The sequence below is a fragment of the Gobio gobio genome, assembly GCF_949357685.1.
Source record: "Gobio gobio genome assembly, chromosome: 1".
NCBI lineage: Eukaryota > Metazoa > Chordata > Actinopteri > Cypriniformes > Gobionidae > Gobio > Gobio gobio.
The window spans coordinates 63,157,752-63,172,767 of NC_137097.1; the positions used below are offsets into that span (position 1 = coordinate 63,157,752).

General features: G+C 35.9%; 1 protein-coding gene across 1 annotated transcript in view; it reads left to right on the forward strand.

Moving 5' to 3' along the window:
* Positions 1-3,120: 3,120 nt before the first annotated feature.
* tyk2 (tyrosine kinase 2) overlaps positions 3,121-15,016 on the forward strand; it is a 37,512-nt gene continuing 25,616 nt past the window's right edge. Inside the window, exons 1-3 of the mRNA XM_079840518.1 lie at positions 3,121-3,335; positions 12,553-12,746; positions 12,837-12,960. Of these exons, the coding sequence (XP_079696644.1) occupies positions 12,572-12,746; positions 12,837-12,960 (299 nt within the window). The 5' untranslated portion in view covers positions 3,121-3,335; positions 12,553-12,571. The remainder of the gene's footprint in view (positions 3,336-12,552; positions 12,747-12,836; positions 12,961-15,016) is intronic.

Consider the following 15,016-nt stretch of genomic DNA (forward strand, 5'->3'; position numbering starts at 1 on the left):
GCTGGAAAATGAGTCTATTTTCAAAAAAAGTGGAGTGTTCCTTTAAATGGATAATTCACTCAAAAAGGAAAATTCTGTGATTAATTACTCACCCTCGTGTCATCATTCCAAACCCATAAGACTTACGTTCATCTTCAGAACACAAATGGAGATCTTTTTTTATTAAATCTGAGAGCTTTCTGTCCCTCCATTGACAGCTACGCAACGACACTTTCTAGGGCCACTTTCAAGCCCTAGAAAAGGTAGTAAAGACATCATTAAAGTAATCCATGTGACTCCAGAGGTTTAACCTCAATTTTATGAAGGGACGTGAGTGCTTTGTTTTGCGCAAAAAAACATAATTCACTACTTTAATTACAAAATATGAATCTCCGACATGCATTCACGCATCAACGTCCGCTTTCGCGTCAACACAACACACATGCATTCTAGTGCTCTTGTGAACACGTGTTGGAGATTTTGTAAATAAAGTGGTAAATAGTTTTTTTTTTGCGCAAACAAAGCATTTGTGTCACTTCATAAAGTTGAAGTTAAACCACTGGAGACATGGATCATTTTAATGATGTCTTTACTATCTTTCTGAGGCTTGAAATTGGTAGCTAGTTGTGTAGACTGTCAATGGAGGGAGAGAAATCTCTCAGATTTCATTAAAAAGACCTTCATTTCTGTTCTGAAGATGAATGAAAGTCTATGAGGCGACATGAGGGTGAGTAATTAATGACAGAAGTTAAATTTTTGGGTGAACTATCCCTTTAATATTCAGGGGTTTGATATTGTTAGCCTCCTTTTATGTCCATTTTGGTTTATTTAGCTCTTAGCTAATCATCCAGGACAGTTGCGACATGGAGATGAGTGTATATGAATATGATTTACAGATGTTTTGCAATCATTTCTAGTCTAGTTGTTGCATCTGCCATTTGAGATCATCCACCACAATGGGAATGGGGTAAGTCGAGCCACCCCCAAAAATCAATGGAACTGTAAATAATTATTATTAACAAAAACAATCAATGATTTAGCATATAGGTAAACAGGGCAAATTTAGACACCGACTAGCACCTTCTATTTTCAATTTATAATTGAATAAAATATAAATGTGTAGCTACACTCTGACTTGTTGTTTTCTCTTATCAAAAAAGAGGTCATACACTGCTAACTGGTGATTTTAGTATGGGTAGTTTTGCAACATAATGCAGGAAATACCATTACATTGTCTCGATTGAAAAATGTGAGGTCTTCCAAGACGGCCTATAGTGTTATGTTCTCTTACTTTCATAACATGTATAAAACACTTGGGGTAAAACCACGTTTAAATAACACAGCCAACATTCAGTAATACTTTACTTCTGACTTTATTGTAAAGAATACAACTCATAATTACAAGTGGCAGTGCCACCTGCAGGCACAATAGGGGAACAACAGTATTGCATACATGACCTATAGAATAGGCTAAATACTTAGAAAAATATGAGGAAGTAGCGGCAAGGAGAAGCACTGTGCTTTCAAGGAAAAGGATGACTAAAACAACGGTCCAGTTTGTTGGTAACCGGAAGATAGTTTGCATTTTAACATAGCAGGTTCCCTTCGAATTATGAGTAGGTCCTAGGTTAAATTAAGACCCGTTGTTAACTCAAAAAGCAACCTCAAGCATGAATTCTGTGTTTTTAAAACTTATAAAAACAAGTAGGCCTATAATTTTTCAGGGAATGTGTGTGAAATATCTGTAAGGTAGTAGGGATATTTTAGTAGTCAAAAATAACAGTTATTCATGTTTATTTTTCGCGAAGTGTGTAATCATCCCTCGATCTTCGAATAGTTGTTTGTCTAATTGCTCCCTCTAGTGGGTGTTTTTCAGCATCCTTTTTATTAAAGCAAATCTAATGTAGACTAGATAAAGCTAAATATTTTTTTTATAGTCTATGATTAGATAAACAACAAGCCTTGTGTTTTAAAGGAAACATGTAGAAGAAAAAAATACATCAAACATTATACGTGAAAGTTACATAAATATGATTTGAATAAATAAATATGATTGTGATCATTTACACACACACACACACACACACACACACACACACATACAGGGTTTTTTTTGTGAAATGTGGGGACATTCCATAGGCGTAATGGTTTTTATACCGTACAAACCGTATTTTCTATCCCCTTACACTGCCCCTATACCCCTAAACCTACCCATCACAGGAAACTGCAGTTTACTTTTTGTGAAAAAAAAAAACTCATTCTGTATGTTTCATAAGCATTTTGAAAAGTGAGGACATGGGTAACGTCCTCATATTTCACCCTCTTTCTGTAATACCTATGTCATACCCATGTCATTATACACATTTGTGTCCTGATATTTCACAAAAACATGCCCACACACACACACATTAATCATTTATATAGCCTATAGTAAAATAATATAGTGACTTAAAAAGGGTCATAAAGAGAATAAATGATCAATTGGCTTAATATCATAAGCATATCTGTAATGATTTCAATATTTTAAGCATTATTAATAATAATCTTTAAAGTTAACATGATTTTTTTTTTAAATCTTGCTTTGACAGGCACTTAATGTAGATTAATAAAAAAAAAAACATTCAACAAGATACTATTATACCAAAAAAAATTATATTATTGGAAATCATGTTCTATTTTTTTTCTCTTTTTTTTTTTTACCAAAACAGGAAGGAAAGTTGCATCATAATAAAACAATGTCTTAATCTATTGTATTGATACATTAATACATTAAAATATTGTGTTAATTCACAATTATTAGAACTGTATTGTTGCCATCTTAAGCTAAATTGATTGCTTGAAACTACTGAAGGCCTACTCTATACAACTAAGTGAGGTGGAATTGTTGTGATGTACTTTATCTATCATTCTGTAGTACGAACAGATGCTTGTATTTCACAATAACAGTGGGTTTGGCTTTTTTTTATTGTAATCATGTTAATTATTTATGTAGGCTATGTGTGTGTGTTTAGAGTAAAACATTAGGCATTTCATGTTTTGTCAGAACTCTTAATTTGAAGAGCTCGATGGTCAAAAACACTTGTTGGCTGTGTCTCAAATCCCTTACGTCCTGCCTACACGGACAGCATTTTGTTCGCGTTTGACACGCCTCTGGCTGTTTGTGAGTAGGCAGAGCACTAGGCTCGGAAGCGCGGCCTGTGTACAGTAGCCTATATCTGACGCCGACACTTGGAGGAACAGTTTACGCAGAGAGACTGAAAGATACGCAATGTCTTCTGTGCGCGTCGTGGCTAAATATGTGAATCCTGTAATAGGAGGACAACTAAACTGAGATAAACACCGCCATTCATCTGCCTGTGAGTAAATACCAACTCATGATCAGTTTTCAATACTTTTCGCCAATTATTTTTCAATATTTAAATGAGATCAGGTAGCTGCCCAGCAGGGCTGTATGTGAAGCAGGAAGTAGCTTAACGTTATATGTTTTTTGTTTGTTATTGTTATTGTTATTTTTTTTAAATGAGGTCGGCTATGACAGTAAACACATTCGTGCGTTTATTAATAGTAATATGTGGCATTTGTCGACATGACCTGTCAGTTTTGGGAAATCTAAGAGCACAATGTTTCGAGAACTGCCAACCCCGGCCATTACAGCCTGCCATACTAATATGATGGGCAGAAGCATTATGAGGTTTCAGACAGAAGTACGGTAATGTTCTTGCGAAGACCCCCTTCCTAAAATATAAAGCTATATGTTTTATAATATAAAATGGGATTTTATGTTAGAAAACGTATAGCTTGTCTTATATAAAGACAATGTTTTGTTTGTAAAAAAAAATAAATCATTACCTCTTATTTAATTCAATCTTAGCTCTACATTACATTTACATTACAAATTGAAGCTTTCCAAAACGGCTTACATTGAATTCAAGGTAGGAGAGAGCGGGGCACAACCTTTTTAACTGTCTCAGTTTGTGTAAATCCACTTGGGGTTCAGAGAGTATTTATTTTTTCCCACATTAATTTAACAAGTCTAGTACAATTATGTGGTTTTGTTTCATTAATACAGTGTATACTTTTTTCTTGATTTACCCCGAAAGAATGGAAGTGAAATTTGACAACATGCCCCGTATTTGGGGTACATTGTAACATGTGAGGGGCACGATGTAAAATGACCAAATGAGAGTGTAAAATGTTACCTGATATAATCCAAAAAAATATCCAAGACAAACTAAAACATTTTGTCTATAAAATACAATTATTAAAAATTTTAAATAAAATAATGGCATTTTTTAATCATTAAAATTTTTTGAGTATGATAACATACATCGCTAAATACACAGCTATACAGCATAGTTCAAAACATCATAATAATGAATCATTTCTGAACATTGACTCTCAGTCATTATTCACTTTTTCTCATGGTTTCTCAAAAGAATTCATACAAGTATAGACTATAATGGCATAGTTCTCAGTGTTACAACGCACCCCATCTGTTCAACGTGTCTTCTGCTGTTAGATCAGCATTAAAGAACTATATCAACTCTTAAATAACAGATATAAGATCTAGAATAGATAGAATAATATCTGATTTGTTTTATTTTAAATAAACACAAAAAAACTGAGATGAAAAATTGCTATGGTTAAATAAATGTTCAGTGATATCGTCCAAAGATTTTTTTAAATTTTGCAGCAATTTTTTCTCTAAATAATGTTGATATGGCAACTAGTAAATACACTAAGTTTCATCATCCTCACATGTGTGGAAAGTGTTAAACCATGTGTGTTACAACAAACCTTGCGTTAGGTTGTGCCCCGCGCTCCCCTACACTTTTTTACTTTAGTTTTTTGTTTTGCCTGGTAATCGATTAATCGACCTCTGTTTGAGCTACAGGAAATTTGTTGTTAGATCTTTAAATCTGAAGATAAATATTTTCACATCAATTCAAATGTGTAGCCTATATCGTCACAATAAATATGTTATAGTTTTATATATTGTATCATTTTTATGGAGAATATTACAGAAAAACTCTTCATGACTGTGTTTACGTCCTTGGTAAGGAGAGATAAACACACACAAATGTTTGTACAGAATATATTTTTGTATTTTTTTCATCATCACAGATTTGATTTGTATTTCTTAGTATTCTTAGGGCTGTCAAAAGAATACATAATTATTATAAACGAAAAATCTCATGATTTCGACCAATCTTAGAATTAATACTATCAAATAAATGTATATCAGGTAAATGTGTTATTTAAAAAAATATTAAGCTAAAGTTATTAATCACTGTTTTAAGGTAGCATCTGACAGTGTTAAATTTGATGTTTTTTTACACACAGATCCCATAGTATAGTAAAGTTTAAAATAAAAACTAAGATTTTGTCCCCATAAAATGATTAGGGATGCACCGAAATAAAAATTCTGGGCCGAAACCGAAAAGTCATGATGTGTTTGGCCAAAACCCGAACCTGAAAATAAATAATACATTAGTACTATTCAATTAATGAATTAATTAATAATCAACACTCGAATAGCTTAAATGTAATTGCACATAAAGTACTTTTATATCAACTTTTTAATAACATAATCGTTTCTCCTCCAGTTTGTTGGTGAAATATTAACTTTAAGACGATAAACTGTAATAATTTGTTTTCATGACAGATTTATTTAAACTAGGGCTGTCAAAAGATTAATCGCGATTAATCGCATCCAAAATAAAAGTTTGTGTTTACATAATATGTGTGTGTACTCTGTTAATTATTATTTATATATAAATACACACACAAGCATGTATATATTTAAGAATTTTTTTTTATTTTTATATATAAAACATTTATATTTATATATATTATAGATTATATAAATGTATATACAGTATATACATGCAAATATTTCTTAAATATATACATGAATGTGTGTGTATTTATATATAAATAATAATTAACAGAGTACACACACATATATTATGTAAACACAAACTTTTATTTTGGATGCGATTAATCGCGATTAATCTTTTTACAGCCCTAATTTAAACATTAAATAATGAAGACGTCACTAACAGGTTAGGTAAAAATATAATGAATATGTCATAGAGTGCACATATTTTGCTCTTCTCTAGTCTAGAGTTATGTTTTCTAGCTAATTAATGAGTTTATGGGCACTGTACATTTCTTTCTTGAGGTAAATGTACTTTAAGTGTCATTGTATTGCCTACAAGCTGTTTTATTGACATTTTCCCCGGTTGAGCTGAGCAGGATTCATTTGGGTAAGTTGTAATGTATCTTTAAACATGCCTTCAGGTGTTCACCCATTTTTGTATCCTGCTGCAGCTTGTAGTAGTAAAGAGGAAGAGATTGCTCTTTTTTTTCCCATTTAAATAGCTCCAAAAAGCCACAACAATTTGCGCAACTATTGCAACCATTGCGCAACTCTGAGCAACATGCGGTGGTGTGTTGCTACTGCAGTGTCTCTTTCATCTGACAGACTCAGTTCAGTGGCAAAAAACACTGTCCTTTGGATGAGACGTTAAACCAAGGTCCTGACTCTCTGTGGTCATTAAATCCCAGGATGTCCCTCGAAAAGAGTAGGGGTGTATCCCCGGCATCCCAGAGAAATTTGCCCATTGGCCTCTGTCCATCATGGCCTTCTAATCGTCCCCATATACTGATTGGCTTCATCAGTCCGTTTCCTCTCCACCAATAAGCTGGTGTGTGTTGGGCATTCTGGCACAATATGGCATCTAGTTGGATGTTGCACTGGTGGCGGTTGAAAAGATTCCCTCCTCCATATATGGCACTTTGAGTGCAGAGAAAAGCGCTATATAAATGTAACAAATTATTATTATTATTATGCCATTTGTAGGCATGTTCCAAATGGAAGTGAACAACTTCACAAAGGGCCCTCCACAAGTCCGTTAGCAAAGGGTACATGAGGTGGAAACTTTAAGGAAGTAATTTTATCGTTTATGGTCATGTGACCCAGGGTGGTAAAACATTCATTGTCTCATGAATTGAAAAATCAACTTTCCCTTGAGCCTTTGATATATAAAAGTTAATCATGATATAAGAATATCCTGTAAGTTTCAGAGCTGAAAACTTCCTTGTTAGTCAAAGAAAAGAAAATGTGAGATCTCAGAATATGTTGACCACTGACGTAATAGGATGCAGAAGCACCGCCTCAAGCCTCACGTGCATAAGACATTGTGCGTTTGTTCGCTTCTTTTCACTGTAGACTCGATTATAAACGAGATACAGGTCGAGGCTGGATTTGCAGACATATTGAGATTAAGGGTGTGTTCACACTTGTAGTTCGGTTCATCAAAATCAAAACATATAGTCCTGGTCCGCTTAGTGTTCACACTGGCATTTTTAACAGCAAACCTAAAGTTACCGAACCAAAGGCATAGGGATACGGTCACAACCTGATTGGTCGGCTTTTATGACGTATATTTTGCGACGGAGCTTGCTTACCGAACATTCAAAACAATGCCGTGTGCTGGATTAAATCATTTTATCCGTGTACATATGGTTTTATTTTTACCAGCTGAGAACTCACGAAGAGCTCATAAAATGTTCAAAACATTCAAACAGCAGCAGGATTTCCTCTGTTGTATGCAGAAACGAAGATCTGCATATATTGATGAGGCGCTTTACCTCCTCGTTGCTCCACGTTTGCCCTCTACTCATTTTGGATACACCGATCTTTCCGCGTCGTCAAATCAGCTGACTTGTAGCGTCGCATCTTGTGACATCACGTCCTGTTTTTGGTTCGTTTACATGTCTTTGGTCCGTGTTGCGTTCATATATCGTCATTTAATCGAACCAAACATGACAAGTGTGAACGCACCCTTAAACACAATGCTGTGCCTTCTATATTGCATCCGACAGGAACGGTGCAACACACTTATGTGAGTAAAACATGTTTTTTTTATATGTGTTAGTATTGCATTGTTTCAGATCGTTTGATATCTATTGATTACATACCTTAGCACGCTGTCACAGGCTGGAGAAGATGTTATTGGTTCATTCGTGATCAGACTCGGACTTGTAACACCAGTGCTCGCAAAGGCCAAAGTCCCGGGGCTATTTGTTTTTCAGACGGGCTACCAAAACATATAAATTTAAGATTGCCGACGGGCTATCTTAAATAATGAAATAACATTCCTTTCTTGCGCGCACGCGCGCATGGTTATTCACCGATCGGGCGGGCCAAAATACAAAAATAACATTCCAATCAATCGCGGATGGATGAGAGATGAATTATTGTGTTTGTTTGATAAAGGCATTTCGCGAGTCCTGTGAGCGATTCCCCGGACGCATTCAAAACAATCCCCACATGTACTGAGGGTAGCTGAAGCTCATTAAATATGCAAATCTTATCCAATCCTAGCCGTGGGCGTTTACTTCCAAACCTTCAATGCGGCACGCCCATCAAAACCGAGCGTTTTTCAGAGAGCCTCAAAACCAATGCAGAAAATAGCCTATTACTTATTCATTATGATGTTTTTTAATGTAAAAACCACGCAAACGTCATAAGTTGACCTCAGACAACAGTATAACATTTTTTAAAAAGCCAGTTCATGACACCTGGATGGCGAGAGAGTTCAAGTTAACATATAGAAAAATAGAAATTTTGTTTTCTTTGTGATATATTACACACATTTTATCATACATTTCATATGAAGTTTAAATAAGTTTCATAACTAAGAAATGTTTAATAGTTGATACGTGAGGAAAATGTGACTGCCTGCAGTGTCCAGAAGAGAGGCTGATGGACACCATGCTGCATTGTCATGGTAAAATTCGTACGTAGCCGCTGTCTTTCATTGCTCACTTCTTCAAGTGCTTTCCAAATGGCTACGTTATAAACCACAAGTGCCCTGCTAACTCCAGTGTCCCCACTTCAAAGTCTTCAGACTGAGTAGGGCATAGGGATGCTCACTTCTGATTGGAAGTCACCCCAGTTCCTAGAGCTCTCACCCAACGAGCGGATCTGAATCATGTGTGTTAAATAAGGGAGACAATAGGCCGTTTCTCAATACCAATACCTTGGTATTTCATACTTGCCAAGTTCGACTCAGGAGAACGAACTCCCGAGGGTGTAGGGAGGACACAAGTCCGGTGATTCTGCAAATGGAACAGCCGCGTTCTTGATAGTGTCACATGCTCTATGGAAATTATTCATTTTTGGAACCGAAAGATTATCTGTTTACTCTGAGTAAACTTACCTGGGTTGCTTACACAAGTTGCTTAAGCTTGTTCTCTTAAAATAAAAGTGTGATGCTGATCTCAGAATGTCATTTTTTTCATTAATAACATTTAAGTATTTAGCAGACGTTTTTATCCGAAGCGACTTACAAATGAGTAGAACAATAGAAGCAATCAAACCAACAATAGGGCAACTTTATGTACGTGCTGTGACTAATCCTAGTTTGTCTAACACTGTACACGTAGCAAGGTTTTTTAAAGGGGTGGTAAAACAAATTCTTTTGAAGGCTTGATTGTGTTTGTAGTAGGGGTGTAACGATTCATCTACTACATCGATGTATCGATTTATTTTCCTACGATCTAACTACATCGATCTGTGCTCGGCAAGTTGGCCTTCCGGACGACATATATCGATCTAACATCGTTTTAAAAGGTAATCAATCGATTGTATCGATCATAGGAAATAACGCATTGGATTTAAGCACGTCAGACTTTAAATGGATGTTTTTTCTTAGCACTTTTAATGATAAAGGCGTTAAACGTTACTCGATTCAGTCTGCCTATCTGTGACATCATCGCAACGCACGCACCAGCGCTAAGAAAACAAAACATAGCGGATGGCAGAGGAGAAGCCAACGAGCGAGAAATTATCAAGCCACCAAGAGAAAGAGCTAAGTTAGTAACGTGTTACCTGTACTTTCAACCCTTGCTAAATGTTACCTGTGCATTCCTGGGACCAGTGTGCCAGCAGAGCGAGTTTTTAGGACTGCTGCCAACATAGTGAACGCACAGAGAAGTGTTCTGCGGTCAGATCATGTTGATATTTTTGAAAAAGAAATATGTAGAGTCATTGAAGAGTAGTTGGTTACATTTTATCTTTTGTTAAATATTGTTTGTTTATTAAACTGAGAGTAGTAGCAGGTTCAGCCAGTTTATTCAAACTGAAGAAATGTTGGTTGCACTTTATTTTTGATATTAATATTGTATTTGTATTATTTTAATGTTGAAAAACAACAGCAAAAGTAACAGGTACACCTACTATTAATTAAACCTGAAGAGAAGTTAGTTGCACTTTATTTTTGATATTAATATTGTAATATTAATATGTTGGATAACAAAAGCAGAAGTAGCAGGTTAACCTACTGTTGAAATTTTGGTTGCACTTACTGTGCTTTTATTGAAAATGTATTGAATATTGAAAATGAGAGCAGAAAAGGTTAACTTCCTGTTAATTCAACCTAAACTGTTGGTTGCACTTTATTCAAATAAAATTTGAAAGCATTTGCCATTAATTGTTGTTTACTTGTTTGTTTATATCCATAATATATGGATATGGATACCTGATTCCCTTACAAGAAACAACAGGAATCTAGGAAACTTCACCTGCACTGACCAGTATCCAGATATTTATTTCAGTCACACAATTTTTGGCTAAAAAGTTACTGAATCGATTTCAAGTCACTGAATCGTTTCGGATCGTATCGTTCTAAATGAACCAAAATCGTCCTTGAATCGTATCGACAACCTCAAATCGTGATACGAATCGAATCGTTGTTAAAACGAATCGTTACACCCCTAGTTTGTAGGGTTCACTGTAACATGTGTTCATGCTTCGTTTTTAAAAAATTGCATTATTTTTCATATATTTTACCTTTATTCTACACTGCTCTGTCCCTCCTTGTAAAAACGGTCTGATGGTTTCCGGGTTCTATGAAGCCGGTCCCTCAAAAAATACGCAATGGGCTCAGATTGGTTAGCTGGCCCAGTGTGTTGTAATTCGCCTAGTGCACGTTTGTCGGAAACGTCACGCCCCTTACCGGTAGACTGTGCTTTGGTAGTATTAGAAACAATGGCGTCAATAAAACCATACCAATTTGAGCCCGAATCTGACCCAGACAATTTTAGTGAAGATGATCGAGCAGAACCTGTTCAGTCCTCAAAGAGATTTTTTGAGTAAAGACTGCAGATCTATAGTGATCGCTACTGAATGGCACTGTTACTATTGTATTTTTAGAACGGTTATAGCCAAATATCTGTTGCAAGAACTATCAACCCAAAACGAACACTAAACACTGGCTTTACCAGTAAGTTAGCCAAATCAAACACAGAACCATGTTTAGCATGCCTGTAGATAAACAATACATAAAAACTCTAATAAAAGAATAATTTACATTAATTCCAAGTTCGTTGTTGAGATTTAAAAAAAGTTTGTAACATTAGGTGTTAGTCGGATAACGTTAAGTATGAATGAGCATTTAACAAACTGGTTTGCAGAGCCAAACTGCGTTGTCATTTGTTTACTTCCTTGCTACAACGTACAATTAACAATACAAACTATTACAGGAAAACACATAGACGAAAAATAAATCATACTTACAGGTTGTGGCCCGTAAACAGCTTCTGTTTTTAAATCCATCTTTCAGGACAAGCCATTGTGCGAATCCTGCATTAAACTCGCGAAGAATGTGGAAGCTTTGAAATGTGAAATGTGCAGCACAGAGAGCGAGATTTGGGTAATAATTATGAAAAAATAAATTTTAACCATTGATCCCTAAGTCCCCCGTCCCTAGGAAGGCTGAACAAAGTGGACCTGCAATCCGGATGAAACGTGACACTCTTTTTTTTTTTTTTTTTTATAAGGACTTGAGTACAAGCACATCTATAAGGCTATGTTCACACTGTCAGTGCAAATCCGCTTATTTGTGCATCTGATTGGAATCTGATCTAAATTATTGACTGTCCACACGGTGTATAGCAACTGTTCAGATCAGATTTGTGTGTTCCATGCCTCTCTTTAGTTTTCCGGAATATCTGCATTGGTTTCTGGGGCAGCGATATTGCCTTGGTAGGCACATGCCGAAAACAACGACAACAGCAGCAGCCACTGGTGTCAAAACATAGGCTATTTAATTTTTCTGCTCAACCGACTCTTGCGTCAACATCTGACATGTTTACATTTTACATGGCGTGAGAAAGTTACATAAACCGAGAATCAGATTAGAGCAGTCAGTCTGAAACAGAGTTCCAGAAAGTCGCATTTTCGTGTCTTGTTTGCCATTAACACTTGAAAAATATGATCGGATTCTAATGGAATATGCAAATAAATTGGATTTGGACTGACGGTCTGAACAAGGCTTATGATGTACATGTTTTTAAATTCAATTCAAATTCATTTTTGAGGGTTTATGTTAATGTTGAGGGTTACAACATGTGCTATTTTTAGAGTAATTTAATATAAACATTTGTTGAAACTGGTATAAACATTTTGCAACCATAGAAATACAAAGAATATCTGAAAACTAGGTCTTTTAAAAGATGTTTCCTTGTTTTTATTGTGTACAGTCTTGCATGTTTTTGATGCAGGTGTTGGACTCGGTGTATAATGTCTAGACGAGGACGTTCAAGAAGATCCAGAGCAGGGTCGTCCACAGGACAGTGTGAGGGTCCCGGGGTCCATGTGTTTCTCTTCTCGACCAAAGAAGGAGAGCGCTGCCTGTCTTACAAGGAGGGTGAGGTGACTGCTGAAGATCTCACCATCGATGCAGCAAAGGCTGTGGGTAGGTGGGGGTGTGGGTGCCAGTAAGCGCTCGAGTTTCCTTTTCTTTTTGGTGGTCTTAATGATCTAAAATGTTTTCTTTCTTCCTCAGGGATCACTCCTGTCTGTCATGCCTTGTTTGCTCTCTATGACCCTGCATCCTTGTGTTGGTACAGTCCAAATCACAAGTTTAATGCGGAAAACCAGACTGGTCTGTTGGTGCATTTCCGAATGAGGTGAATATGAGATGTGTCTCTCAAATATGCATGATGTAATGGTGTAAATTAGTGGTTTCCAAATGTTTTATAGTGGCGGACACCCTGGGGCATGTAACATGCTTCGGCACACGCCCTCTCTTCCACTTAGACTCAGTCACACCTTTTCCAGGAGGGGACAAAATATTTGCCCAGGTGCAGTTTTTACCTTTTATAAAGGCGAAGTTTTTCTAACACTATTAAATGTATGTATGTGTCCTGTTTTATGTCAAATTCTTAAAGCTGCAGTCTGTAACCTTTTTTAGTTTAAAATGATCTAAAAACAAATTTTGAGCAAGTACATAACCAGCCATATCTCCTTACCTTAGCCCGATTCACAACGGGAAGCTTGTAATTAGTGCTGTCAAAAATATAGATATTTCGATATGTATCGATACTGAAATTATAGCTGAAACGATACCAATACTCCTTCCTACAGTATCGATACACCGATACCAGCTGCGCTTTCTTGCTCTCCTCTCCCACCGACAGCGAGTTGACACGCACCTGCATCCTCTCATTCACTCCGGTTAAATAGTGTTGGTGTGACGGTTCTGAATTTCGCGCAGGATTGCACATAATTCTACTCATTCTTCATTACTCACTCACATCTGAAGCGCACACACATACAGTAGTAAAGCCGCCTCTGAGATACGAGTGCAAAAATGATCTCCTTTTCCCAGTTTATTAATGGTCAAATACACTCAAAAATAATGTCAAAATGCCCATCTTAGCGAGTATTAACGTAAACACATTCGTAAACGGTTCAGGAAGAATGTGTAACAGAAACAGTATTTTGGATCCATGGTCAGGTCTTAAAGGGACAGCAGCCGAATAAACGTGCCACTCTCTATGTTGTTAATGTTATTCAAACTACAAAAAGACAAACGATCACTTACTGCTCTTGACTCATTAACTTATGTAACTTTAATGGATTCATCTGTATTTATTTTTTTACAATGAAGATTATCCGATGTTATTTTAAATTTGATTACTTTGTTTTTTTAATCAGTTTCTTACCTGAATACTGTTAGACCTACCTGCAAAAAGAAAGCAGTCTATTTCATCTGTATCTTTATTCTATTGTATTTATTTGTGCTATTCTTAGTAATTAGTTTATTTGTTCTTATTTTATTACGGTTTACTTGAGTTTTTAAATTTGATTTACCACTTGAAATCAAGCGTCCTTGTGCTGTGTGTAAGCTATTGCAACAAAATTACCCTACAGTAAAAAATACATTGAGTTAGCAAACGTTTGTGAGATAATTTTAATGGTAATTGATCAACGTTTTTATGTATAAAAAAAAAGCTTAAAAGGTTTATCATATAAAGTGATCTCTTCAGGAGAAATTTTTGATTGCCTAGACTTTCAATAGATGGACAAAAAAATAATAATATTAAAAATATCTATTTGACCGTATATGCAGCGTTTCTTCCCCATGGTATCGAAAATGGTATCGAATATCGATACTTTTCCAAGTATCGTATCGAAGTTAGAAATTCCAGTATCGTGATTCGTGACAACACTACTTGTTATAATTTGAGTGTTATAATTTCAAGCACGGCGCTGTCCGTCTTTGCATAATTATGTCACGCCTGTATACATAAAGAAGGAGTCCGGCTCGCATGTGAGGATGCTGCAGGTGGTGGATCATTTATAGCCTGGAATAATTAAATGTATCATTTTGATTGCGGATTGTAATCCAGAAAGGTCCAAACGACAATCATCAGTGACAACCGGAGATTTAGCCGTAGTCAAAAGCAAAAGATTAAACTGTACAGAAATTAAAATCTACAGGTAACGCTGATACACACTAAATACACAGTCACGCAATGCTGATGTTGTTAACATTAACAATTTGAGACAAAGTATAACAATAATAATCATTTAATGAGCCAATCGATCGTTAGATTTAATCACCGTTGGTAACGCAATTTATTGTAATGCTTTTTTTTTCTTAGTTGATCAGAACAAAAGTGGCAGACATGTTCAGATGACAGTGACTGACAGCCATACAAACTCCTCAAAACTTTAGAT